The following is a 27894-nucleotide window of genomic DNA, read 5'->3' on the forward strand; positions in this document are numbered from 1 at the left end:
GCGGCTCCGGAATCAAAACAGCCTGCACACAAGGCCGCGTTCAGCGCTCATCTCTGGTTTCTCCCCACGGTCGGGCTTGCCCTGGGCCCCATGACGTTCTCTCTCTTGGCGCTGCCTGTCAGACGGCTGCCCGCTCCTGGGGGCTGCCCCGTTCTGCCTGCGACCGGAGGGCTGAGATCTTCAGACAAGGATGGTGCTTTTCCACCCTCCCCTTTCACACACAGCCTCACGGCCCACCTGGTTCCCAGCACAGCCAACCGCAGAAAGAATGCCATGGTCCTAAGCAGGAGGAGCCTTCTGCCCGGAAGGAAAAGGACTGGCAAGGTCCCTGGTATCCAGGTTTATTTTACATTCTCTTCCAGAGGGGACTTGGGGGTTGGAGGAGCTGGGGAGGCAGGAGGGGAGGCTCCCTGGGGAACACCTGGAGCAGGCCAGTCCTCTGAGGCCCAGCCCTTCCTGGGCCTTACGGCAGCCCGGTCACACACACAGCCCAGGGCTTGGCAGCCTTGGGGAAGGCGGGGCCTTCGAGCAAGACCTCTTGCCAGGCCTTGGGCACTAAGCGGTGCTGTGTCCCTCTCCCACCTCACTCCCAAACCCAGCTGGAAGCAGGAAGGCAAAGGGGGCAGTGGGCAAGCTGGAGCGAAAGGGGACGAATCCGCTCCAGGCAGAGGAGGCCTTTGGTCTCTGTTAGGTTAGGAAGCTGGTCCTTGGTAGAGGAACCCCATGGGGGTAAAGCCGGGAGCCGGTCCCTGTTAGAGGAAACGCCATAGCCGGGCGGGGTGGGGGTGGGGGTGCTCCTGGCTCTGGTCTCAATAAGGCCTGGAAACAGTCTCCACTTCAAAGCAGACCTCTATATTTGGGGAGTGGGATAGGAGAGGAAATAAAAAGGCTGCTGGAGGAATGTTTGTGAGCTGTGGGTGGGAAGCAGTCCAGGGGGCTTTGAGGGGGGCTCTGAAGAACGGCTGCTGGGGTTGTCTGCAGATGCCAGCAGCTCAGGTCTCGGGGAAGGATGATGGAGGGGGGATCCTCTCCCCATAAGTGCTACTGCTCCCCACCCCATCCTGGCTGGGCTCTGAGTTGCCACGGAGACCACTCACACCGGAGCTACGTAATTTCCAGGGAATGTCCCAAATTTCTGGGTCCTTCGGGAGACACCTGAAAGAGAAAAAGAGAAAAGGCATAAAAGGCATTCCCCAGACTTCTTGAGTAGGAATGTGGGGGTGAGGGGCCTTCCACTTCCACTGGCAGTGCCCGGAACTGCAGGCGGAGTCCCTGTCCCAGGGACGGAGGATTTGTTTTACTCACTCTGCCCCCTAGTGGGAAGATGGGCAAAGCTACACTTCCTCATTCAAGGACTTGGAATTTGGGTCGCCTATAACTTGGCACACAGCACAGAATTACCCCATCTTCCTCAGGAAAGCAAGGAAGCCGGAGGTTGAATCCAGAACTTAAATGTGGAGGAAACTCACTGGTCTCACCTTCAATTTAGACATGGGACAGAGAGGCAAGGCCTAAAGAGAAGGCCACGTGAATGCCCCGAAAGCACTCTGTTGCTTAGGGGTAGAGGTGGGAGTAAAATCCAGTCCTCTGGTCTGCTACAACCCCAAAGAAACCCGTGTTCTGGAGTGGAGAAGACAGAATGCTAGAAGATATAGGAATGTAAAATGAAATTAAAGTCCTGAACCTTCCCTTCCTGGCAGGCTGGCATCCTGACTTCCCGATAAGCAGCCCATGCTCACCCTGCTCTCAGGCCTTGCTGATACTGTCCCACTGCCTGGGATGCCTCACCTGCCCATTAAGGGCTAGCTCCCCCACTTCCTCCAGGAAGCCTTCCCTGCCTGCACTATCTGATGTGATAACCACTAGCCACATGTTGTTACTTAGCACTTGAAATGTGCTGGTGTGGGGTGCCTGGGTGGCTCAGTTGGTTAAGCATCTGCCTCAGGCTCCCTGCTCAGTGCGGAGTCTGCTTCTCCCTCTCCCTCTGCCTGCCCCTCCCCCTGCTTTTACTCTCTCTCTAATGAATAAATAAAATCTTTAAAAAAAAAGAAATGTGGGGGCACCTGGGTGGCTCAGTCGGTTAAGCATCTGTCTTGGCTCAGGTCATGATCCCAGGGTCCTAGGACCAAGCCCCACATAGGACTCCCTGCTCAGCAGGGAGTCTGCTTCTCCCTCTCCCTCTGCCGCTCCCCCTGCTTGTGCTCTCTGTCTCTCTGTCAAATAAGTAAATAAAACCTTTAAAAAAAATAAAAAATAAAGAAATGTGCTAGTGTGACTAAGACATTGAACTTTCTAAACCTTTCCTCTAAAAGCACTTGTGGTTTTAATACCACAAAAGTGGTGCTTTTTCTTCTTGTCTATATTTGTAAAACTTTATAAGTGGTAAAAAAAAAAAAATTTAAATGCAGAGGTGTACAGAGTAAAATGAGAATGTGCCCCCAAGCCCACCCCTCCAAGGCAAGAACCGTTAACAAGTGAGTGCTCCATTATCACTGGTGTGTCTGAAACTTGGTCAGCAATGAGGTGCTAGGATTCAGATGAGAAAGGATGGGTTGCCAGGTCAGGAGACTGCCGTTGGGGCCCCTTCTGCCCAAGCAGCCTTGCCACCCTTTAAGCTCTGCAGTGGGAGGGGCTTCTGGCTGCTCACTACTCTTTGAGGATGGCCCCTTCCTCTGAAGCGGAGGCCTATATGGCCCTGCCCACTCGGAGGAAAAAGGCCATGTGAAGCCTGCTGGGTTGGTCACCTTGAACCAGCCCAAGGCCAACTTGAGGCTTCCTGCTTTAGTCCTTTAACTGAGCTGCCCTAGGGCCAGCCCTGTGGACTGGGGAGCCAGCTGCTAACTGGGGGTGGGGGTGAGTGATGCATGGGTGTGAGTGAGACTTGGTCCTTTCCATCAGGAACTTAGAGTCTCAGGAGACAGGCCCCTCCCCCCAAAACTGCTCCAGAGACAAGTGTGTGGTGGGAAGGAGCAGGGATGTGAGGGTCGGGAAACCTGCTGCCCCCGAGTCTACACCGACTTCATCAATGACCCTGGCCTCGTCTATCAGACGTGAATCTTGGCTGAGCCAGTACTGGCAGGCTGTAGCAGCCCACCCGAACCTCCCCAGCAACCCCCAAGATGTCCCCTTCTGACTTGTCCCCCAGGTCATCCCCCCCAGCACCCTAGGATACTTCCTCTGGTGTGCCCCCAGCTATCCCGCCAGGGTACTCACAGATAGTCCCCTTCCGGCCGGCCCCGCGGCCCACCCACCAGGCCCACATACCCACGAACCAGCCGTCGTCACACTGCTGCATGACATCCACCCGATCCCCCTCCCGCAGCTCCAGCTCATCCTCGTTTTGGGGCCTGTACTGGTACATGGCCCGATACCTGTGGGAGACAGCATCATGGCAACCACTGGAGCCTGGCCCCTGCCTCAGGTCAGGCCCAGAGAGTCTAACCCAAGTGTTGCTACATCCCCTTAATTTTCCAGATGACTCCATTATCCCCTGGCCCAGCTTCAAGAAAGGTGACTCTGTCTGGCCTCAATGCATTCTTTCCGTGGCCTGCTCCCTGTGCCCCGAGCCCTACCCACCTCAACCCCTCCTCCTCGGAGCTCCCACTGCCTTCAAGTCCGTTCTACCAGTTCGCACACTTCACACTGGAAACCCAGACGGGAGGCTGAGGCCGAGGGACAGAGAGCGGGAGGCTTGCTTTAAGGCTACAGGGCTGGCGGGACAGGTCAGGCCCATCACAGGCAAGTGGCCCCCCAACCAGATCATCCCTAAGTGCCAGAGGTAGGAGTTCACCAAATCCATCTTAGGGGGGAAGCGGCACGCTAGGGGGTGGTCAGTGTGCTCAGTACTGCCTGCCAAGCAACACGCCACCCCTGACCAAGCATCCCCAGATGGTACTCACGGGGTCCAGTGTATCTGAGCGGTGTTGGGGGGCATCCCCAGGTCCAGGGGACGGCTGGAGCCTCCAGGATGGGACAGAGCTGACCCCGGGGTGCTCTGGGGGTCCACAGGAGGAAAGGCAGGCACACACAAGCATGAGGGAGAGTGCCACTGGCCCCCCCTCCCTGCAGCGGCATTCCTCATCCCGTCCCCATCTGATCCTCTCAACCCCCATGACACAAAGAGCTCTGCCTGAGCACTTCAGCTCACAGGTGCTCGGAGGCCGAGGCCCAGGGAGGGTAGGAGGCTGATTCTAACAGCCAGCACCTGGGAGGGGTGGGAGGCCCGTGCACTGGCCGTGCCTGCTCACATCGGTCTGCTGAGAGAGTGGATGAGCACAGGAGAGGAGGCCCTTGTTTACGGCCTACCTCGGTATGAAGACCAGTGAAGCCTTTTACCCATCAGCTACCACAAACTTTTAGTTCAAACTACCCCATTCCACAGCTGAGAAACCCAATCCAGAGAGGGTAAGTCATCTGCCCAAGGTCACACAGCAGGTGAATGGCAGACTTCTGACTCCCTCATGACCGTGTCCCAGATATTGATATAGGCAGATCACGAGAGTGGAGTCTATGGGGTCAGGAGGCCTGCGCTGGCTTTGGGGTCACACCTAGAGCTGGCTGGCTGCCCCATGCCTCCCCCAGCTGTAACTACAGCTCAAGGGCCAAAACCAACTTCACGGGTGTGAGGGCCACAAGGCTAGGGTGGCTCTGCAATGCAAGGCTCTGCCCCGCTCTCCCACTGCTCTGTCCTGGGGCACACCAGGAAGGATTCCAAAGTGCAAATCCACCAAAGGAATGGAGGAAATAGTGTGGGGAGCAGGGATCAGCTCTCTAGTCTGAGGCAGGTCACCCTACCTGGGTCTGGGTTCTGGGCTCCTGGGTGGGGAAGGAGAAGCCGGTGCGGCGGGGGAAGGTCCGGCTCCCCCAGTCGGTGGGGTCCACTGGGCTGTGTGGCGTTAACGGGGAGCCGGAGTGACGAGCCAGCCGGGCAGTGGTCAGGCGGGGAGATGCAGGGAGCTGAGGGCCGTCGTCACAGATGCGGAGCCGGGGCTCGCGGTACACCTGCACGTAGCTGGCGGGGAAGATGCCCTGGCGCCCCGTGCCCGAGATGCGCCCCTCGTACCAGTTCTCATTCACCTTGCGGATCAGGCAGATGCGCTCCCCCTGGGGGTGCAGAAGGGCATGAGCATCTGCAAGGCCCTCCAGGGCACCATGCCCCCAACTGGGCCCCGAGGGGTCCGTCTCATGTAGACCTAGCGCCTTGCACAAGTGAGTCAGCTCAGAGCAGGTGAATCATGTCACAAGGCAGTGGTAGAGTCAGGAGCCAAGCCCAGGCTGCCTGAGGGAGCCCAGAAGTCGGGGCTCTTCCTACAACATGCCGCATTGGGTGTGGATCAAGGCTGGCCTCTTTGGGAAGCCTACCCGGCACCTACTCCTTGGACTTCACAGCATCCTCTCCCCAGAGTTCTGGTCCCTAGAGTTCTGGTGGCTATTAATGAATCGGGCTCTGCCAGTTCTGGGTTGTGCAGCCCTGGACCAGTTACCTTGCCTCTCTGAGCCTAGTTTCCTCACGTGTTTCGTGGGGATAACAATGTTGTTGCTGTGAGGAGCAAAGGAGATCAATGGCAGACTGGTAAGAAGCACTGGACAGGCATGAGCCGCCACTGCCACGACACGGTCCTGTCCCCGCCTCCTCGCTGGGTGACCCATCACCACTGCATCAGAACACGAACTCTCCGACGGCGGCCAGTGTGTCCTCCAGCCAACATACTTGCTGACATGAGGTGAGGCGGCCCTGGGGAGGGTGCTCTCCAGCCCCCTCCTGCCCCCCACCTCTTTCCACCCAGCCTTTCCCTCTCTCTCCTGGGGGCCAGCTCTTCCGAAGGACATTCACAAGAGGCATGCATGGCCTCTGTCCCAAAAACCAACCAAAGGGAGACCAGTTCCCTGTTTTCTAGGACAACATTTCTCAAACTTACCTTGACCACAGTCTATAGCAAAAAATATGTCCTAATAATAAGCCAGTACGTGCACATGTGCATGGGTATATATGTAACTGCTTAAAAGTTTGATCAAATACCCTTTCTACATGAAAGCTATTCTAACATTTCCATTCTGTTCTTCTAAAAATGCTGACTGTGATCCTCACAGCCTACCAACCTGCAACTGGGAAAAAAAAAAAAAATAACGCAACTACTCTAGTTTCAAACTTTTTTAAAAATGGGCTAAATGAAGGAAAACATATCCAAAGAGATTAGGAAAAATTTTAAATACTGGGTGAAGATGGGTACACTTGACGCTACACATATTTACCTATGTCTTCACGCGCCCCACCCCCACCCCCACTTCCTGCAGGGCCAAACCTTGCGGAAGGACAGCTCCACCTCCAGATCTCCCTTGAAATTGTACTGGGCCACAGCTTCTCCATACTCCAGCACCTGGTAGGTTGGGGGCTTGATGGGCTTTGGGATCTCATCTGCAGGGAGCACCTACAGGAAGAAAGGTCACGAGAAAGACTCAGCCCGGGCATCAACTGGGCACAGAACTGGGGCTCCCGGGAGAGTAAAGTAACAAAGAGAAGATGGTATGGGCGCGATCTGCCCCCAAAGCCAGTGAGGACATGGACACCAGACACAAGCTTGGGGGTGGCTGGGGTGAGCACAGCCAAGGGGTGGTTAGTCCCAGAAGGCTACTGGAGGAAGAATTTCCCCTAGAGGTGTGGAGTAGGCAATGTCAGAGCAAAGAGGGAAGCCAGTCCTAAGAGACAGCTTAAATTGGAGCCCAGAAGTAAATGAGGAATTCCAAAAAGCAGCACATACCTGGTAATCTGACCTGAAAGTGGGGATCTAACATTTTACCACTGCTGAGAACCAAGTGTCCCTCTTTCCCCTCCCTCCTACCCCACCCAGTGCCCAGAATCCCCATATTCTCTTTGCTTCACCCTACTCATAAAAAAATCAAGAAGCTAGTAAACTAGTTCATACTAAGATGTAAATTACTGATACAATGGAATACTGGCTATACTTTGTGGAATTTCAGAATCAGAGCGACTGTTCTGAAGGTAGGGGAGGCCTACTGATACTTATCAAATCGAAAGCCCAAATTAAACAACAACCCAATCCATGGGTCAAAGAGGAAGTCACAAAGGAAATAAGAAAATAGAGTTGAATGAAAAAAAAAATCCAAATCTATGGGGTGTAGATAAAGCAGTGCTTAGAGGGAAATTTATATCATTAAATGCTGATATCATATTTTTAAGTAAACTCTACCCCCATTGCGAGGCTCGAACTCACAACCCCAAGATCAAGAGTTGCAAGCTCTACCGACTCAGCAAGCCAGACACTTCTGGATCTTGTACTTAACCACTTGTCTCCGAACCTTAGCAAGCACATTTGTAAAATGGGGATGACTGATCACTTCTCAGGTTAATAAGAGGAACAAGGGAGGTAACAGACACGAAGGAAGTGATGAATGTATATGTGATTTGTAAGCTGTCACACATTTCGTACTCTTGGCAGTTGCCCTCAGGATCCTTCCCAAAGACAGCGTGAGAGAGACGGATGCTGAATGGTGACAGTCTGGGCTGCTGGCCTCTGGTGCAGGAGAGGGGTCATGTGGTTCTTCATGGGCTAGGCTCCACCTTTGGCGCTCGTTTAAGAAATATGTCCCGAGTGCAGGCAAAGCACTGGGCCCAACCGCGCGGGGGGGGGGGGGGGGGCAAGGGCATGAATGAGGCTGACTTGGCCCCTACCCCCTGGAGTTCACAGTTTTACCTACCAGGAAGCCTGTAAGATGTGGAGGAGCAATCAGCTCCACAGAGGGGCCATGCAGGGATAAAGGGGTCTGCACTCTAAGTCTCTGCAAACCCACGCACCCTCCCAGCTGGGCTCCTGCTTGCTCCTCGGCTTACCTCCACATAATTAGCAGGGAAGATGCCTAGCCGGCCATGGTGCTCCCCCTCCAGCCAGTTCTTGTCCACCTCCTTGTGGATGTAGACGATATCACCCTTCTTCAGAGTCAGCTCCCTGCAGGCCAGAGCAAGGATATCCAGCAAGGTGAGGGCCTCCCAATCCTCCTTCCCTTCAGACCCTGTCTTGTGCACCCAGAGTCTCCTCCATCCTCTGGGGGAGGCTGTGGCAGCCCTGTCCTCCCTCTCCTCCCATAGGGTGCAGAGACATTTGGGGGTGCGGGTTGGAGAGAAGGGCACTCACTTGGGGGACTGTGCCTGGAAGTCAAACTTGAGTCTGGCAGCCTTCCTCTGGGCAGGGGGAGAGGACAGAGGGAGTCACCTTAGTCAAGCAGGTGGCAGGTCTAGAACAGCCACCACGAGAACCACCCCAGATCCCCACGCACCCTACCCTAGCGCTCCCACCCCTCCTTACCTTCTTCTCTTCCTTCCTGGCTGGGCTGCCCCCTCGTTCAGAGGCATTAGGGTCTGTGAAAAAGCGCTACCTCAGCTTGGGAAGGCCATGTCTGGGGCAGGGTGTTGGGATGGGGTTCTGCTCCCCCCCCCACCCCAGCACAGGGCCAGTGTTAGCAGGGGGCTCCGTAAACCGTCCTCCTCCCACCCCAGCCCCACCCCAGCTGCACGGGGCACCAGCATATCGGTTGCACGGTGGCGGGCCTCCGGGTGAGAAAAAGAGCAGGAGCTGGTCCTTACCTCGAGCCGAGGAAGGGTAGACAAAGTCCCTACGACCTAGGAAGGGGCTTGCTCCATCCGCCATTCTGTGGGGGCTCAGGGGCCGGGAGGAACCCCGGTAAAGTGCATTCGGGGAACTGGAGCTCCAGGCGGGAGCCGGGCTGCGCGGGGACACGGTGTGTGAGCCACCTGTCTGGGGCCTCACACCCTACGCCACTTACTCCTGCCGCCCGAAAGTCTCCCCCTGTCTCCCGCCGCCTCCTCCCAAGGCGTCTCCCACGTCCCGGGCTCTCAACAGGATGTCCTACTTCCCCAGCAGTCGCGGCCGGGAAAGGGTGCGGCCTGGGGTCGCGGCAGGCGGGAGGACGCGTGGGAAGCCGGCCGCGGCCACCCAGTCCTCGGGCGGGGACACTTTCCCTCCGCGGCCACTCGCCGGCCTCCAGGCCCCTCCTCCCGCGCCCTCCGCGGGGCTCGCCCCCTCCCCGCGCGGCCGCCGCCGCCCCGTGCCACGTCCCCCGCGCCCGGCCTGGCCACTCACCGCGCGGGGGGCCGCGGCTCCCGGTACCGTCGGGGCACTTGGGAGCTCTGTAGGGGGAGATGGGGCGCAGTCAGGGCCCGGGACGCCGGGTCCCCGCGGCAGCCGGGGCCGCCGCCTCCGGAAAAGTTTGCGGCTCGGAAGGGCAGGAGGGGTGGGGAGGGGTGGGAGGGACGCGGGGTCCTAGAGTCGCCCGCGCAGGCGGGCGGGCCGGGAGCCCGGGAGGAGCCGAGGAGGAGGGGTGGGGGGGGCGGGGAGGAACCGTGGGGTGGCGGAAGAGGGGAGGCCGGCCCAGGAAACCGGGGTCGGGTAGGGGTTGGGGTCCCTGCGGACTGAGGTCGGGGGTGGGGGGGCGGGGCGAGGTGGGGGCGGGGAGCACCCGGCACCCGGACGTCAGGCTGACGTGGAATCGGCCTGGAAGGGTTCTTAGGGGTCACTTGGAAAAGTCAACGCCCTGCATTTTGTAAAGGAGACAGCAGTCAGGGATGAAGCCCGTCCAAGGCCCAGCTGAGTGCGGCTGGAGGCGACACCTCTGCTCTGCCTGCCCCTCCCACCCATGCTCCGCCGCTGTGCGGGGGACTCCGGGTCCCAGAGTCACCCAGAAGGGGACTGGGAGGCCGGTACCTTGGGGGACGGCTGCCGGGTCTCAATTGCCCGCAGGTCCTTGTCCAGCTCCGCGCTCAGCTTGGCCAGCTCTCTCTCCAGCAAGACCTGGGGGAGGATTACGGGGAGAGACTTGGGCAGGTGAGGGGGGGGTGTGGAGGGCACAGTGGGGGAGCACTGATCGAAGGTCAGATGCGAGATACTTAGTGGGCAGCAGGACAAAGCAAAGCACACTGTGCTTGGGTAAAGGGCAGGCTCAGGGCACAGAGCCAGGACAGGCTCCCTGCCTGTGGGCCTGCCCAGAGCTGTGTCTCAGGGTGTCAGGACAGCCCTTCCGCAGCTTCTCACTGGCCCTCTCATGGGGCCAGCTCACCCATCCCGACGCCCATGATGGTACCTTAGCACTTCCTGATAGTGCCTTTTGTCCTGTTAACTTTCCTGTTCGAGAGCCCATAAAGCTCCCGACTTCCTCTCTCATCAAGTCTTCTATGGCTTTCCACAGCCTGTACCCTACCTGCTTTCCTTTCCACTGCCCCTCCAGCCTTTCTCTGCACTCCCCCCCACTGAGCGCGTGCTCTCTCTCTCTCTCTCTGCCTGGCCAAGCCCTCCCAGCTCCACCTCCAAGAATACAAGTCCACACTGACCACTCCCTTCTCTGCTCCCACTTTGGTCAAGAGACATGTATTCAACACATATTTGAGTGCGTATTGTATGCCAGGCACTGTCCCAGGTGCTGGGGATACAGAGGTAAACTGTATGGGACCGGAGAGGGTCAGAGCTTTGGGTCTCTGGCCTCCGCGCGTGGTCACTGGGGCCAACACCACCCAGAAGTCTCCCTCATTTGTCCTGGAGCATAGCTATCTCCCTCCCCCTCCAACCTATCCTGCAGCACTCACCTCAATGGGCGGGGAGGGCTTCTCAACAGCGTCATCCACCAGCGGTTTCTTGGGCTAAGGGTGGGAAGGGTGAGTCAGTGGGGGAGGATTCCAAAATGCACTAACCAAGGAGTATGTGCACTCTCAGAGGGCCAGCAGGACACTCACCTTCTGTCCAGTCTCTAGTTCTTGCAGGAACTGGTTCCAAGAATCTTCCGTCCAGATATTGTCTGCTTTCTCTTGGCGTCTGGGCACCTGCATGGAAGTAGGTGGGCATCAGCTTGAGCAGGGGAGTACCAGGACACTATTCAGGCTCCAAAAGCAGGCTTGTAGGCCACTGCCTCACCCCTCTGCCTGCCAGTGCCTTCCTAAGGATTCTGGGCTCTCCTGGCTGCACGAGACAGGCTCCAAACCGAAAGGGCATTATCCTACTCTTCAGCAGAGGGGCCTGGTCAAAGAGCACAGTGCCAGGGGCAGTGAGGGGAGGATGCTGGGAAGGGTACCTGATTTGGGGTCTGATGTAGGGAGGATGCTCCAGGATTACAGTTGAAGGTGCTTCTAGGAACCTCTTCAGAGGGGTCCCAGCTTCTTCTAAAGAAAGGGGAGGACATCTCTTCATTTTCCTTTTAGGGAGACTAAGGCATAAGTGAGAACACAGCCCTGCACATGCTACCCCGACCCCCTGCCCCCTGCTACTGGCTCCAGCCTGTGAAAACAGTGTTACACAGTGGAGAGTTATGCGCTCGGAGTTCAAGTGCCAGCTCCATCACTTAGCTGGGGTCTTTTGGCAAGTTCCTGCACTCTCAGAGCCTCAGATTCAATACCTGTAATATGAGAAGGAGTCCCACCTTCGTGAGGGTGCGGTGAAGCTCAGGTGAGAGAACATATGTGAGATGCCCAGGAGAAGGCCTAACACATGCATCTGCTCCGTGAGTGGCCAGTCCCTTCCTACTGGCCTTAGTGAAATACCCTACATGCGTGTTTAGTCTGGCCCCACGGCTGTGGCATGTATGTTTGTGCAGCTTTGACGAGGCTGGTCTTCCAGGTTGTCGCAGTGGAGTGGTCTTGCACACATGCCCAAAGGTGTGGGTGGGTCTACATCCTAGTCCGAGGAGAACCCTGGGCAGGGCAAAGGGCCTGCAGCCCTGACTCGGGAGCCCTGGGCAAGCTGTTTTTGCTCCCTGCGCCTCAGTTCCCTGGGGGTGCTGCATTCAGTGATGTCATCTGTGAAACCACTCCAGCCACCAAGGCTCCACACTGTCACATTTGCCTTCGTTCCCCTCCAGGGCTCTTTTCTTGGCTGGCTTAAGTGTTCCAGAATCTGTTGAGTCTGAATGTTTCCACCACTGTACCAAGATTATCAAATGATGGAATGTCTGACCGGAGGGTCAGGATTTATTGGCTGTAACTATGACTCTCTTCTCTATTTTAGAAACAATAATATTAGTAATACCACTGATAATGAGAATAGAATACATCGTTCTTAATTTAGGGAAGCTCTAGTCATAGTTAAGCCTGTATATTAGTAATATTCGTGGAGGGGCACCTGGGTGGCTCAGTTGGTTAAGTGTCCGCCTTCGGCTCAGGTCATGATTCTGGAGTCCCAGGATGGAGCCCCATGTCAGGCTCCCTGCTCAGCGGGGAGTCTGCTTCTCCCTCTGCCTCTGCTCCTCTCCCAGTGCTCCTCTTTCCCCACTCATGCTCGTACTCTCTCTCTGTGTCTCTCTCTCAAAAAAATAAATAAAATCTTTAAAAAATAATAACACGTAGAGACTTCCTATGTGCCTAAACCCTCACAACCATGGTGTGGTCCCCACTCAGCAGATAGCTGAGACTGGTTAAGTTGCCCAAGGTCACATGGCTAGTGGCAGCGCACCAGCTGGAATCCGAACTCTGCGTTCAAATCTTGAGCTCTTAGCCTCTATCTTATTAATGATGCCAAGAGCCACAGGCCAGGTAGGGCCACGTTATTGAGGTTAATCCCTTCCTGTAAAGGAATAAGAAACTCGTTGATTTCACTTTGAGGCAATCCTGCTGATTCTCAAGCTCTGGTTGAGCCCCCTGCCCAAGGACCCCGGCAGCCTGGGCTGGGCTTGTGTGGTTTGTGCAGAGCAAAGGGATACATCCTTCACTTATATGGAAGTGGGAGGAAAGTCGGATCCTCTCAGGAGGAAAGTTAGGATCTTCTACACTCCTTGTTTTCTCTCAGGCTTTGGAGTGAATGGCCACAGGTCCACGCCTAGCCATGGGCCACCCCACTCTTCGCCCCATTATGACCTGTGGATCTTTGGCGTGATGAGTTCCTGCCACCAACCACAAAAGCAACGCAGGCATTCCTGACCAGGAATGGGTGCAAAGTCCACCCCTGCCCACCATTCCCCTTTGGCCCCGGCAGGGAGAGAGAGAGACTATCTGGAATGGTGGGGACCCTAAGAAGGAGCAGAGCTGTGAGATGGGGTGGGGGGAGAGGCTGTACTGGCTGTGGCCACCAGGGGGTGCCAGTCCCCACCAGGAAGCCAGTTTCCCTCTGCAGCCCTTGGGCCCCTTTCCCAGGAGGACTCACCCACTCAGAGAAGAGGCCTGGCCTGGCCTGGCCACAGGTCTTTGCTGGGGCCCTGGATGCCTGGAGTCTGTAGAGGCGGCACAGGAGGAAGCCACTGAAGGTGGGAGAAGGCAGGCCAGGGGAGGCAAGAGCTGAGCTTGAGGGTACCTGGGTGAGCACTGAAGATTCTGGCACCCACTCCCACACATGCTCTTGGGTGGCTTGTGGGAACAGGGTTAGGGGTGCTCTGGACCATGCTATGGGGGCTTTGCACCAAAACCTTTACACTCTTCACTAAATCTTCACAACTCTGGGGTAGGTAGTGTCCCCATTTTACAGACGAGGAGAGAGAAGCCCAGAGAAATCACAGCCAGGGCGAAGACTCTCACTGGACTGTGAAGCCGAGGCTCTTCATTGCCACCTACCAGGGAATTTGGAGCTCACCGGAAATGGGCTATACAATCTTCTCAAGTTGAACTAAGCCAACTGGGGAGCCTCAAAGCCAGGCATGGCTTACAAGATGGGCAAATACAGGCACTGAGCTGGGGTGGGCCACCCGCCCCCCCTCACCTTTGGGTGATTCCTCAAAGGTCCAGTCCAGCTGCAGGTCTGCGGGAGCAGAAAGGACCAGATCAGGGGTGGGGCAGCAAGTGAGGATGGCGAGCCCCGTGAGGCTGCCTCAGCGGCTCCCAGCCGTCCTCCTGCCTAGGGCAGGGGACGAGGGGCTGAGTCAGGGCCCGAAGAATGTCCCGAGGGAGGGAAGGAATTAGGAGGGCAGTTCTCTGGAGGGTTTGAAATGCCTCTGGCAGACTTAGGGCCTGAGTGAGCCAACCCAGGCGGTGGACTTGCCCAAACCCTCCTGCTCCTCCCTCCCTGCGTTCCCACACACACCCTTTCCCTGACCTTTGTAAACCGGCCCTCACCAAGTCAGGTTAGGGAAATTCCACTTCTCCTTCTCCCTCTTTCCCTTTCTGCACCCTCTTCTCAATGCTGGTCCTTCCCCCTTTGCCCAGATCCACTCCTCATGGTGCTCATGACTTTCCGGGGCCTCCTAGGAAAAGCTACTGACCCACCAACCTACTTGATCCCCTTGGCATGCAGACGTGCCACAACAGCCCTTGTCTTAAACGCAGACCAAAATGCCTCTCTCCAGATCCCATACCGTCCTCCAGCTCCAGGACCGTTTTGTTTTCCTTTGCAGCAAAGAGTTGGCCATAACAAATTCACTGTCTTCAATTCCCCTTTTCCATAAGTAAATTTTCAGCCCCACCACGATTGCCCCAATCACTCTTAAGAAAGATGCCAGTGACCTCCATGTTATCAAATCAAAATACTTGGCCCATCAGCAACATCTGTCACAGTGGATCATTCCTCCTTGAAATTCCTTTTTCATGTCGCTTCAGGAAGACAACTCTGGGTCTCCTCTCTGCTGTACCTTCTTAGTCTGTTTGGCTGACTTCTGCTCATCTCTCAAACCTCTACACATCCAAGTGCCTCAGGGCTTAGTGCTTGGGCCTCTGTCTGTCTCCCCAGGTGATCCTGTCTAGTCTTCTGGCCTAAAAAACCCCATCCATTACAGGGATTCACATCAGAATTAGTTGGGGAGCTTTCAATCAAAATCTCTTTGAGTGAATCCCAGGTATTTCCATCTGCAGCTTAAGCCTCACCCCTGAACTACAGACTTGCATATTAACTGCCTACTTGACATCTCCAACCAGATGGACCTCATCGAAAACTGAATGCCTCTTAGACCGTACCTCCCTCAGTCCTCCCTGCATTTGGAAGCAACATCCTTTGACTTGCTCAGGTTTCAAGTCATCCTTGACTTCTTTTATTCATGCCACATCCACTCTATCAGCAGATTCTCATGACTGTCTCCAGAATCCCACCAGGCCCGCTGCTACCTGCCCTGGTCTGACACCCTGTCGGCCTCTAGCCTGGATGAAAGCCAGGCCCCCTAAGTGGTCTGCTGTGTCCTTCACTGCCTCATCTCCCACCCAAGCTGGCAGCCAGAGTGAGCCTTCAGAGCATGTCACTCTTCTGTGCTCAGAAACTCCCCTTGGCTCCTTCGCTCTTGCAGAGTAAAAGTCAAAGCCCTGACCAGGGCCCCGAAGGCCCTCCGTGACCAGATCCCGTCACTCTGACTCTGTCTCCCACCGATGCCCCTCTCACTCCAGTCCAGCCTCTCCTTGCTGCTCCAGAACTGGCCAGGTCTGCTCCTGCCCCTGGGTCTCTGCTGTTTCCCCTGCTGCCAGGCTCCTCGCCTGGCTCCGTAGGGCTGGCTCCTTCCCTCCCTCAGCTCTCGGCTCACATGCCACCTATCAGGGCCTTCCCTCACCAGCCTGCACTGGGCACTGACCTTTGCTTTTTCTCCCTTGCCCTTACCACCATCTGCCATATTAAATATGTATCTGTTTATTCTCCCTCTGTCTTAAGCTTCACTGGAGAAGTGACATTCTTTTTTATTCCCTGTTTCATCTTCAGCACCTAGAATAGTGCTCGGCACACAGTAAGTGCTCAATAGATGGTCAGGGGACTGACTGAACAAATGAGTGACTGCATGGCTTCCCAGTACTCTCAGAGGAGATGAGGGACAGTGTGTCATCATTGTCCTCCCAAGGACACAGAAGAGTTTGGAGACTCCTCCCCTTTGGCCTATTTTAGGGAGGACCCACCACAGAGCCTGGGGTGGGTGGAGAAGACCTCCCAGAGCCGCTAAGTTCCCTTTTCTGCCCCTCTGTACCCCAGCCCCAGGGGCTGGAGCCCACTCAGCAGAGACAGGGACCTAGAAGGGTGTCTCACCTGGCATTTTCCGGTGAATCTGCTGGAACATTCTCCGGTACCAGTCCCTGGGGCTATCAACACTCTGGGATCAGAAAAGACAAAGTCAGGCCACCTTCTTAATAGGAAGCCACAGAAGTTTTTCCTTCCTGAGTCCTTTCTCTGGCCACCTTTGAAGTGGGCAGGCTGTTGTGATAGGTCTAATAAAGTAACTTCATATGGCACATTACATATGAATAAGGTGTAGAGAAGGATCTCCCTCAGTGGTGATCCATCCCGAGGCTGTAAGATTTGGGGTGATTTCTGTTTTTTCTCTTTGCTTTCCTATATCTCTGATGTTTCTACAACAAACATGTATTTCTATGTAATGACAAACAAATGCAATAATATAGGGGTAGAATGGCATTTCACAGCTGAGACTGAAAACAGCCCTGGGAGGTATGTTACCTACTTCAGTTTCAGATGCAGAACTGAAGGCAGGCAGCTGGAAGAAGGGCAGGGCCCTCGGAGCCTGGGCCCTGGATCCTTCCAAGCCTGCCACAGTGTAAGGGCATCTCACTCAGGACTCTGCCGGCTCATTCAGCCCAGTCATTCACTTAGCGGCTGTGCCAGGCCCTGGGGCTATGAACAGAGGGGGTCCCTGCCCGGGGCAGCCCTTACAGCAGGGACTCTGCACCTCTGAGAACCTGGGGGAGCATTCTAGATCTCCCCTTCCCCCACAGATCACTTGTGCAACTCAGACCACAAGAGCGCTTGTCATTTATGTGGTTCCACCCATCATGGTGGAACCGCTGCTTTAGTCTGAAATGGTTTGGGTGCATTCTTGGTTGCTCCCACTTTAATTCACAGAAGTGGAGCTCAGCGTTAGGTCCCTGGGCCCCATGATCAGTGGCCCCCAGCCCTGGACTCACAGATCGGGGGGCAATAGGCATGCCGCTCTCATCCACAGGCCCAATTCCCTCATATTTGACCCAGCGCTTGTCCCGACGCTTGCTGTCCTTGGTCCATGTGGCTGACCAATTCTGGGGATGCTGGGAGGCAGGGATCTTCTGGCTCCCCGAGGGCTGGCTGCCAGGACCGGGCCAGGTCTGATACCAAGCAGGGTCTGTAGGGAATGAGCAGCAGAGCATTAGCAATGGGTAGGGGCCCCACCTGGACTTGTTTGTTCCTTAGCTCTTCAGAACATTGATCCTGTGGGTTCAAAAGTTTCAACATCTTGTTTGTTTGACTTGATGAGACAGACTCTACAGCCTTCCCCATTCCCTGCAGGACCAGAGGCCTTTGTTTATTTTTTAGTTAAAGTAAATGAAAATGGATTTTGTCTTGAGAAATCTGTGCCAGTGTCCGCCCTATCCTTTCCGAGGGCTGTCCTAAAAGCCTTCAGAATGAGGGCTAGGAATCATTACTTGCAGAGAATGCTGGGGACAATCCTAGCTGGGAAGGCAGCAGGGTGGCAGAAAAGACACTGGGCTTGAAAGGGGGACAAAGAATTCAGACACCAACTCTACCACCTACTGACCGTGTGACCTGGGGCCCAGTAAGCAACCACTCGGTGCCTCTGTTTCCACTTCTGTAAAACGAGGGGAATCATGGCAAACATCCAGAGAGATCTGGTGTGTATGACCGTGCCCAGCACAGTGCCTGACACACAGTCACAAGGCTCTTGAAGAGGGACAGAAACTCATTCACCAGACATGGTGACTGTGTCCTCAACTTCCCCAGAACCTTCAGGCCCCAAGTCACCAGAGTTGCAGCAAAAGAGTGTCGGGGCTGGAAGGACCAGGGTCTGAATCTCAGCTCGGACTCGGACTCTGACTGAACATCTCTGAGACTCTGGTTCCTCGCTGGGAAAAGTTTGATAATTGTACCTTATCTTTCTAGGACATCAAGGGATTAAATGAGAGAAGGCTTAGTGTGTCTTTTCAGTGTCCCGCATGTTCTAAGCATTCAACAATTATTTGTTAAATGAATAAACTACTTGACACAGTGCCTGCCTCAGTGAGATGCTCAATAAAGGATGTCTGCCTCCTCAGGAAAGGGGTCCCCAGGGTTGACCTGCACCCAGGAGGTCCTGGGGTCTTCTGGACTCCATGGCCCAGGCTGGGATGACTTGTAGGAGCCCAGGGGCTGACAGGCTCTCAGAGCTGCCTCTCCAAACTTCGGCTTGGCTGGTGAGTCCAGACTTGTGCGGTTTGGCCCCCTGCTCTTTCTGCAGCCAACATATGCTCACATTCCTCCACCCTTCCATCCCCAGTCCAAGTTATTCCTCAGCCTGCTAGAGGTCCCCATGCCTCCCAAGGCAGTGTCCCCTGCACACTTCCTTCCGCTGGCAGGGAAGGGATGCATCAGCCTGCTGTCTCCCTCAGCAGATTTCACACTCACAGGCCATCAGTGTTCACACAGAGAAGGGCAGCTAGATGAGCTCAGAGGCCCGGGACCTTGATAGCCCTCCATGCCCCTCCTGCCCATCACAGGGTGGTGCCAGATGGCAGGGCCCAGGAGGCTCTGATCCCCCCACCCCTGACATGGGACTCCTGGAGCAGGTTTTCCTGAGCAGACCTACCTGGGTGCCGGGAAGCATCTCTCCTCTGGGGGACGTACCCCTTGCACACGGTCCTGGGCGCAGGGTCATGAAACTGGAAATTAAGGGTATTGGAGCCACCATTCCGGATCACAGGCACCTGTGGGGAGGGGCCAGGAGCTGCAGCTCAGGCCCGAAAGTTCCGCAGAAGGGTGGCAAGCGCAGACACAGTTTACCCCACGGTGAGGGCTGGAGGGCCAGCCAGACCCCTTCGCTGGTAGCCAGTGAGGCTCTCTAGAGCTGTCTTCTGCCACTTCCCTCCATTCCTTTAATCCTCCTGCTCCCTCACCTGTCCTTGGAGGTCCCCGTCCACCCCGGGCCCACAGGAACCCTCTCCTCACTGTCTCACTCACCCGTGCCCCCCGGGAGGACGACCCTCTGTGGGCCCGGAGATTGCCAGGGAGGAGGTGGTCCAGGCTGAGCCCAGCCGCGAGGTTGCAGGGTGGGGCCTGCATGCTTGGGTCAAGGTTGGGGGGCTCCGGGTGTGCCAGCTGCTCATCTGTGTGTCCTCTGTGTGGAAGGAAGGAGGAAGGGGAAGCCCTGCTGGGCTCAGCCGCCTGTGCCCTCTGGGCTCAACCTTGGGGGCGGGGAGGGGGCAGCGGTGGGGGAGCTCAAGGACCCAGGAAACAGGCCTCTGTGGGCCCTGGACTGCAGGCTGCCCAGCCGGCCCCCAGAGGCACAAAGGGCTGCTTGTTAGGCCTGGGCAGGAGCTCGGGGTGGGCTTGGGGGAGGGGAGGCTAGCGAGGAGGAGGGCGGCTGGCTGGGAGCGGGCCCGCTGGACAAAGCCTTGGGCACACGGGCCCTCTCACTGCACAGTGTGGCCTGCTTCCCCAAACGGAAGGCAGAGGGGACTGGGGCAGCTGGCTCAGGAGGGCCTGGGCATTCAGGACTTTGTTCCAGGCCCCTCTCCCTCCTCCAGTCCCTCCATGAGCATCTGCTTGCCAGCAGGCACAAGGCCTTACTTGGGCTGCGGGAGAGGCCCAGAACAACAGCAACCCCCCCCACCACCCCACCCCCACCCCCACCCCCACCACTGCCCAGCAGGGCCAAGGTTATGGGAGGGGGAGAGTGTGGGGGCATTTCCAGGCAGAAGGAACCACTCCTTCTGAGCTCAAAGGAGTATCAGCTCCCTTCTTTGGCTTTCTTCCCTGGAACTGAAGCCTCAGAGGGCTCAGGGGGCCAGTGAGGGGTGGGATGGAAAGCAAAGCAGTGGATAGGAGCCAAGTGGGACTTGCTCATGGAGACGTGGTGCTGAGTGTCCCCCACCCCCACACACCACTTTCTTTTATACCTCCAAGCTGGTTTTGTTTTTTTAAGATTTTTTTTAAAGTAATCTCTACACCCAATGTGGGGCTTAAACTCACAACCCCAAGATTAAGTGTTGCACACTCTACCAGCTGAGCCAGCCAGGTGTTCCTATCCTCCAGAGGGCTTTTTTGAACAGAGGGTCTTCCTGGCAGCACCATGCCTGACTGGCAGGCCTGGTTCTTCTCTCCCATGCAAAGGTTACTCCAGGCACCCAGGAGATGGAGGTGGTCAGGCTGTCCAACAGGGCTTTTCTACCCTGCGGGCTGTGGTGCAGAACTGAGCCTCCTCACCTGTGCAGCTGGACTGGACCAGAGCTGAGCCAACCTCCACTGCTGGGGCCAGACCCATCCTGGCCTTTGTGTTTGGAGTTAGGCTTGCATGTGCCTGTGGGGTATGGGGGCTCACGAGAAGGCCCAGAGGGCCTGGTGAGGTGCTGTGTTTGTGTGTGGTGAAATGGGAGTACAGTGCTGTGAGTGTGACTTGTGAGAGGTACCACAGGGCTAGGAGGTTATGTGAGCAGCTTGGGAGTTGTGGGTACAGAGGGATGTCAACTGAATGGTAGTGGGGGGTATGCAATGAGGGTTCATATGAGCAGCACAAGAACTGTGGAGACTAGAGGGGGTGAAGTTACTTACAATAGCGGGCTGTGATTACTTCTGTACCCAGTTCCTGCTCAGGCCACAAGGGCTGAAGGGTACAGACAAGGCTGATGACAGGTCCCTGTCTCTGTTCTGAGTGGGGATTTGAAAGACCTACTGGGGACATAGCTTTTCCATGCTCATCCCTGGCTGTGGGGGGGGGGGGGCGGGGGAGTGAGGGCTGGGGCTGGAGGAGGGGCTGCTCACCAGCTGGATCCAATTAGGACTCCGACCAAAAGCAAAACATGCGGACACACCCCAGTTCCTGCTGTTTTCCCTCCCCTTGAGGGGGAAATTGAGGCAGGGGAGAGCAGGAGATCCAGAGGCATGAGGCAGGCTGGTTCCTAGCAGCAACCCCTCCCTTCCCAGCTGACTGCTTGAGGCCAAGTTGCATGGTCAGCATCAGCAGTCCCAACCATCAGCTGACCCCGGCCTCCTTCCCTCTCCTCCTGACCCACCCTTCCCTGCTCAATGAGAACTGCCCTCTAGTAGTTTGGGGAGGACAGGAGGTCCCCCCATACCATCCAATTTTCAGGGGTTACTGATCCTTGGTGGCCTAGCTTGCCTCTCCCCAACTCTTGCCTGTGGCAGGCAACCTCCAGAGACAGACAGGGGTGTGTGGGGAAGAGTGGGCTCACTTTTTCTCTCAGTGGCTGTGCCAGGAGAAACTAAAAGCCACTTCTCATAGACAGATGGGGGCATGGAGGCATTGGTCCTGCATCTGGCCGAGGACAGAGAGGTGCCAGGAAATCTCTGGGGTCCTCCCAGAATTCTGGCAGTCCTTTGCCCAAAGGGCTGGAAGATGTGAAGTCTCCACTGTTTGTAGTTGGCAGACTCCTTTCCATCTCCAAGTATGGCCATGACCTTGGGGGCTTGGCCCTAGGAGCTTTTCCAGGTATTTTCCAGTTACAAAACCACGTGGACAAAGACAGGTTTTCTCGAATTTCGCCTTTTCCAGATTGAGAGGGGACTTCTTCACCTCTTTCCACCCTGGAGATGCGGACGAGGACTCCCAGGGGGACGGGCACTCTGCCTTCCCTTCGGGTTGGGCACGGGTCCCTCCCCGCCGCGGGCCCCCGCCTCTTCTCCGCCCCCTCCCCTTCCCGGCACCTACCTTCCCCAGCGAGCAGGTGGCACCGACTGAGGACGCCGGGGAGGGCAGAAGCATCTCTGCCCCGGCTTCTGCCTGGTGCGGCCGCGGCGAGCCCTCGAGAAGGTAGGGCAGGGAGAAGTCCGGGCTGTGCCGCTCGCCCTCGTGACCGGGTCAGGACGGGCTCCGCGAGGCAGGGCGCGGGAGGAGGAAGAGGGAGATCGACGGGGCGGAGGGCACGCGCAGGGAGGGAGGACCGCGAGAGGCGCGCGGGCGGGCGGCGCAGTTTGTCTCCTTCCAATCTGTGCTGTGGGCCGCGCGGGTAGGGTGGAGGGGCCGGCGACTCCCTCTCCAGCCTGCGGGGCGGGGGCTGGGGCCGGCCGGCTGGGGCTGCTAGTGCCCTCCGTCGGGCCGCGCGACGGGGACGAAGTGGCCCCCTGCCGAGGGGGCCGGACCGGCCGCGGGCGGCGCCGGGAGGGGCCGCCAAGGGTCCCTGGGGAGCTCGCTCTGGTTTCCCAGCTGGCTTCTCCGGCCCCCACCGCAGGGCTGGCGTCCGAGCGGGGGGTGCGTGTGTTGGGGGGGGTGGCGAGCGCCACTCAGAGTTTCCAGCGACATTTCCAGCGTGTGGGAAGGGAGCCCTGCATGGCGGAGCCAGGACGGAGGGCAGGAATGATTAAAGATCCCGGGTCAAGCCAGCAACTGATACCGGCCCGGCAGCCTCGCAGACAGGACCGAGATGCAGACAGGCTGGGGCCGAGATAAGGGCACCCCAACAAGTAGGGTGGCTCAGCGGACCGAGTTAAGGTCCCGCCGGCTCCTTCCCCACTTGGGGAGATTTTGTGCTTTCGTAAGCGCGCGTCCGGGCGTGTGCAAACAAACACACGCACACAGATGGCGCGTGCACCAGCAAATGGGCGGATGCTCACACGTGCAAGCACCGATGAGGGCAGCCCGGGGAGGAAATCGGCCTTAGGGAGCGGCCCCCTGGGCGTGCCGCGGCCCTGAAGAGGATGAGGGCGGGGTCCCTTTGGCGGGGATGGGGTTACCAGGGTCTTGGTGTTCCCATACACCGTGTTTGTTTTGATCTTGCTGCTTTTCCGCTGTTCCCGCTGCTCTGACACCAGTCTCAAGAGCCTGCGCCCATTGGCTCCCAACCCCTCTGGCCATCCCGTCTTTCCCTTCTCCTCCAAGCCTCTGTGTCTGCACAGAGCATGTTACAGAATGTGAAGGTGCTTAACGAATGTTTACTGGGAATGGAAAAACTGGAGTACTTCTTAGCCCTTGGCTTGGTTCTGGGACCCAAGCCCCAAACCAACCAAATAGCAAGTAGTTATCGGGCAATTTCACATCCATCTGGGGAGTGATCAGTGATAAATTATAAAAATATGAAAACATTTATTGCATGCCTACTGGGTGTAAGACTGGTGTCCTGAGACCACCATGCACTTTAGGGTGTTTTCCAACAACATCATTCAACTCAAAAGTGGAGAAGGAAGGGAATGGAGAAAAGATGAAAAAAAATTTTAATTCCACCATTATTGATGCTATTAGCTTTATCTTTTCTCAATTCAGTTAAAAGAGCTCTCCCCGTGTGGTGAACCAGCTTGAAACAATATCACATGTGAAAGAGGAAGGCGGCATGTTTAGGTTGTGCAGAAGCTTGAGAGACAGGCATGCTGGCTAGCATCCCCTATCTGCAGGGCTGCCATGTGGAAACGGAATGGCTGCACTAGCAGAAGTGGGACCCTTGGGTGCATACTTGGAAGCAGATCCAAGATTTCCAACGAAGAACTTCAAGGAGGATTACAGGGATTCCAAGCCTACTGATCATTGGGCATCTCTCTAAAAGTAAGGACTGCATTGAGAAGGGAGCTGAATGAGGTCACCTTTAAAGCCCCTTCCAAGAATCTCTGATTCTCCAGGAAAGCCGAAGGATGGGATGGGTAGCCCCGACCCACAGAAGACAGCTGCAGAAAGGAGTGTAGGCATTCTGGGACTTCTTGAGGACAGGCAGCAGTGCACTGTCCTACCCCTAAAGCTTGGATACTTACCTACCCACCCTCAGCACCATCCTCCTCCCTCCCTCAGGGATAAAATATATGCCCGCTTCCTTGTCACCAGTTTTTTTTCCCACCTGTCAGAATCCTTGCGACTAAGAAGGGCCACATCTCTTTCATGTTCATCCTTGCTCTCCAAAGATGGTGAAGCTGAAGATCTTCCAATTCCAGGAATCCTGGCCATACCCTCTCTCACCAGCAGCGAGCGTCTCTTATTCTCTAGGGCTCTGACCTGGACTCCAAGATAAATATTTAATGTAGAGGGTGCAGCTGAGCTGACAAAGGTCCTTACTTCCTGTTTCTCACAGAGGGAGGTAGCAGCCAGGGGTGAGGAGCTAGGGACTGGCTACCAGTTTCATCTCTATGGGAATAGGGAGTCCAGTAAACAGCTTTGTAGGAGGAGGCGGGTGGGCCCACTGGAGACCTGAATCTTTCTCCTGAGCTGCTCTGACTTCTGCCTACTTAGGCCCAGGCTCTGCTGGGCTTATCACCTTTCTCAGGTCAGAACCTGCTCTGCCCTGGTACCAGTGGAAATCACTCTCGTTCCGAGTCTTAGGCCATGTGCTTGGACCAAGGACGAGCTGTAACAGGATCCCAGGATAATGTTCCCTGGTGGCCATCGGGCCTCATAGCAAAGAGGACGAGAGATTGGTAGGAGCATAGAGCATAAGGAATCTTGACCGATTCCTCCCTTTCTGCACATATTTAGGGAGAAGACTCCCTCCTCTGAAAAGTGGAAGATTATAGCGGGGAGGGGAAGTAGCAAAGTCCAGGGATGTAGCCAAGAACCAGTTATCTGATTTCTCAACCCCTCCCTCCAAGCCTCAGTTCTACTTGCTGCCAGCTGAACCCCGCAGACGGCTGGCATGGTTTAGGGAGAGGCTGTCCGAGGTGACCTGGCTGTTGTCAACAACAAAGAGATTCTTTTCATCCCAATGTACTATCTCTGCTCTGGTGACTCCCTTATCTAACAGGGACCTCCCTCCCTGTGACTCTTCCCCTATCTCTGGCACTGCCTTCTGTCAGGGGGCTGCCTCTGCCTTCTCAGAGTCACCTGAGCCATAGTAAACACAGTTACATAACTGCTCTGTTTTTCCTAGCTATCTGATCCTGGTCAGCAGTATGCCCCATCCCCACCCCCACTCCTCAAGCCTGCCACCTTTTGTTCTGTGAATTCTCCCCAGGTGGCACCCATGTCAACAGAGACCCGTCCATGCCCACCACACTAAGGGATGATTAGCCAAGAGACTCCCAATAGATGTGGCTCTTCACATGGAGCGGGAGAAGAAGGTGGCTGTTCATACAGGAATATGGGTCACTCTGAAAACCGACCTCTGTCACCAAGAAAAAGGACGAATGGAAAGAGCCCTTAAGTGGCTTTTTATTGTAATCGAGCAGAGAATTCAGTTTTATTTCTCAAGTGGAAAAAAGGAAGCCAGGGATCCCAGAAGACATACACCTGAACTCTCAGTTTCTGGAGAAGGATCTTTATCTAGTACTGGGCGTCTGGCATTTGAATGTCACACTCTGAGATCTGCCCTGAGCAGCTAAGTGGCTTCCTGGCCCTGTGCCTCAGTCCTCCCACATTAGGCAAAGGAAGGGCATCTGCTATTCCTTCCCTTCTCCTCCACAGGGATGAACTCTGGCATATTTTTTGGTTAGGCTTTGAGTAGGTTTTTAATTTGTGCTCTCAGAAGACTGTTCTCTTTCTGCCAGAGGAACTGAGCGAGCAGACCAGAATGGAGGGAAAAAATATCCCTCGCAGGTGAGATATGGTCCGCACCTGGAGGCCCGGGTGTGTGAGCAGACCCTCACGGGAGTGGAGAATGGCAGCTTTCGGGCCTGCCTTGTGCACGTCTCTCCGTAGCATCATGTAGGCAGGGTTCTCAGAGTCAGTCACATCCCAACCCCGGAGGCTGCGAAAGAACTCAGCCTTCTGCCCAATTGTCTAGGCTATCTTCAAGGAAGCCTTTACACTGACATCACGTCAGCGGCTGTTCTCGCTCCCTCCTTTTATGGATAAGCAAACAAGCATCATGTGCAAATGGGGTGTCTTTGAGAACTGAGCTGGATGAACCTCTTTCAGTTCTCAGGAAAGAAAGAAAGAGCGAGTGGCTGTCAGTTCTTTAGAAAGCAGATTTTATGAGGGAAGGATAAATAAGTGATGACCTCAGAGAGAAAACCCAGCCAAGTGAACTCAGCCACAAAGAAGGGCACACAGAGCAGGGGCTGGAAAACTAGGTCTGCATCAACCTTCTTTCCTGGCGCAGGTAAACAGAGATAAGGAAGATAAGAGGGTTGGTTTGTTGATCAGAGCACGACTTCACGGGGTCTACTGGCCTCCAAAGAATAACCTGGTCTTCCCACTTCTTGAATTCTATGACGAACCTTCTCTTGAACTGCATCAACATCAAAAAGATTGTCTAATTTACCACTACGTTATTAATCTACTGGACCCAAATTAATTAGTTTCTCTCTAAAACCTGCAAGTCATGACAGAAAACCCAGGAAGACCACATAATTACATATAGCAGGCAAGAAGGTAGGGATTGAATCTACATGTGGTGGGAGGTAAATAGGAGTTTGCATTTTAGTTCTTAATTTCCAGGATTTTAAATAACTTTTTTCACAACTCTGGAAATAAGGGCAAACATTGCCTCATTTTACTGAAGGCTTAGCTGAGGTATAAGGACATTGCTAAGTCAGGACGCTCTTTGGATAACAAAGATCCCAAAATGCATACCAAGCTTATTTGAAATTAGGAATCTGGGCTTGTTTTCCGGCCTGTAAACTGCACTGTGGCCCTTGACAGGGGTTGTACTTACAGTACAATTGCCTTACTCGGGCCTGGCAGGGCCTGGATTCAGACTTTCTGCCTCTCCTGCCAGAATTGATAAAATGCCCTCATGGATACATTTATCCTCTCCAAGGGCCCTGGGTGCTTCTCCTCCCCTCCATCCTCCACTTATTTTCCCTTGTGAATCCGCAGTGCCTCATGATATTTCTACTTTGGGGAGGAATCAAAAGGCTGGTTTTACACTTCCTTTTCTTGTTAGTCCAGCTCCAAATTCAATGCCTCTCTTGCTCCTTTGACTTTTCCCAAGATGGAACTCATGCCTGTGTATTATTAGGATCATATGCAGAGTTATTAAATTACTACAATAAAAATTATTTTTATCTTTTGTAAACACAACATGTTTTCTGGGATGTCTTTCTTCCTTTTCTACAAGTAGTGGCCTCTGCCAGAGAAGCCACAGGGGGAGCTGGGACTTGAGCATGAGTTAGTGGTGGTCAGAGTGCAGGGAAGGAGGGTGGGCCAAGGCAGTAGATTCTGAGTGGGAGAAGCAACACTGCAACCCCCAAAGCCTATTTAAAACTACAGAAAAGACTGAAGAGGTAAGGGAAAGAGGTCTTTTTTTTGTGATGAGATTCCTTTATCAGAGACCAGACCAGACATCAAACATCAGGCTTTCCCCTGATTTCTGGAATTATTAAATGGGTAAGAGCCAAATATTAAGTGTCTCTACCAGGAAATAAAGGAAATAAAGACACAGGAAGGCAATAAAGTTATCATTTAATTTTAACAGTATTTTTTTAAGATGACTTCCAATTTACAATAAGAAAGTTTTAACAAATTAATTTCTTGATCACAAAAAAGACTAGTTAATTTCTGCCAATAAATAACATTTCCACCATTTTCTTTAACCTAACGAAAAGCAAGAAAAAGCAAGTAATCTCTCAGCACAAGCGAATAATCCATCATTCAGAAAAGCCTTTTAAAAAATGACATCATGAGCTAATCTATGTCTGACCACCTTTTAGGAAGAAAAACCAGGATCCTTTCTTGGAAAATGCCTGCTAACATTTCCATTGGGAAAAATACTATTGGTCACAGTGCATTGAGAAAGGAAAAGTAAGGCGTTGATGATGGCATCTTCAAAAAGGTTCTCTGACAGAACAAAAAACCTGTCTTTATTGCTACAAATCAAAATATATGGTAGGCCTCCTTCTTATTACATGCACTTTCAGTTTAACATGCAAAAAAAACCCCCACAAAATGTTACTTGGAGATAGCTATGTCAAGGAAGTGAAGGGGATCTGGGCAAGAACTTACAGGAAGGCAGTGTGCATGGCCCTACTTTAGAGCTGCTCAGAGGGATGGTCCACCTCCATGTCCTTGCTTCTTGATCTTAAGCCTTGACTTGTCATGAGGGTATTGAAGAGGAGAAGATGCATAACCCTGTCTCAGACAAAGGTGTTATTTAGCAAGTCTTGCCAAGGTTGCTGGGGCATGAGGCCAAGGCCT

General features: G+C 54.9%; 2 protein-coding genes across 7 annotated transcripts in view; both read right to left on the reverse strand.

Moving 5' to 3' along the window:
• Positions 1 to 324: 324 nt before the first annotated feature.
• On the reverse strand, positions 325 to 27828 carry SORBS3 (sorbin and SH3 domain containing 3). Of its 6 annotated transcripts, none has more exons than XM_025873855.2 (22): positions 27703 to 27828; positions 23666 to 23820; positions 18849 to 19005; positions 18478 to 18550; positions 16826 to 17019; positions 15936 to 15999; positions 13704 to 13742; positions 13155 to 13248; positions 11095 to 11182; positions 10760 to 10846; positions 10613 to 10666; positions 9738 to 9824; positions 9117 to 9163; positions 8600 to 8739; positions 8322 to 8374; positions 8151 to 8197; positions 7850 to 7964; positions 6303 to 6428; positions 4795 to 5103; positions 3900 to 3994; positions 3265 to 3371; positions 325 to 1155 (listed from the first exon to the last, which is right to left on the reverse strand). In XM_025873855.2, exons 2-22 carry the CDS (start codon positions 23770 to 23772, stop codon positions 1094 to 1096), a joined length of 2145 nt encoding a protein of 714 aa, XP_025729640.1. In that variant the 5' UTR covers positions 23773 to 23820; positions 27703 to 27828; the 3' UTR covers positions 325 to 1093. The 6 variants fall into 6 exon arrangements, with proteins under 6 accessions (XP_025729640.1, XP_025729639.1, XP_025729638.1 ...); XM_025873854.2 differs by having other exon boundaries at positions 13155 to 13221; positions 18478 to 18595; XM_025873853.2 differs by having other exon boundaries at positions 18478 to 18595.
• The window catches only part of PPP3CC (protein phosphatase 3 catalytic subunit gamma), a 100039-nt gene continuing 99289 nt past the window's right edge, over positions 27145 to 27894 (reverse strand). Inside the window, exon 16 of the mRNA XM_073892624.1 lies at positions 27145 to 27828. The gene's annotated coding sequence lies outside the window, so the exon portion shown is untranslated. The remainder of the gene's footprint in view (positions 27829 to 27894) is intronic.

This window comes from Callorhinus ursinus, unplaced genomic scaffold (genome assembly GCF_003265705.2).
Source record: "Callorhinus ursinus isolate GAN/ISIS: 27379988/994484 unplaced genomic scaffold, GSC_fseal_2.0 scaffold4, whole genome shotgun sequence".
NCBI classification, from domain to species: domain Eukaryota; kingdom Metazoa; phylum Chordata; class Mammalia; order Carnivora; family Otariidae; genus Callorhinus; species Callorhinus ursinus.

Excerpts from the sequence above, each read along its gene's own strand:
- SORBS3 (XM_025873853.2), bottom strand. The coding sequence starts at position 23,772 with ATGGCCAGGATTCCTGGAATTGGAAGATCTTCAGCTTCACCATCTTTG. Across the intron at positions 18,596-18,848 it reads CGTCCTCCCGGGGGGCACGG|GTGCCTGTGATCCGGAATGG; the intron begins GTGAGTGAGACA and ends CCCTCCCCACAG. Across the intron at positions 9,825-10,612 it reads AGCCCTCCCCGCCCATTGAG|GTCTTGCTGGAGAGAGAGCT; the intron begins GTGAGTGCTGCA and ends ATCCTCCCCCAG.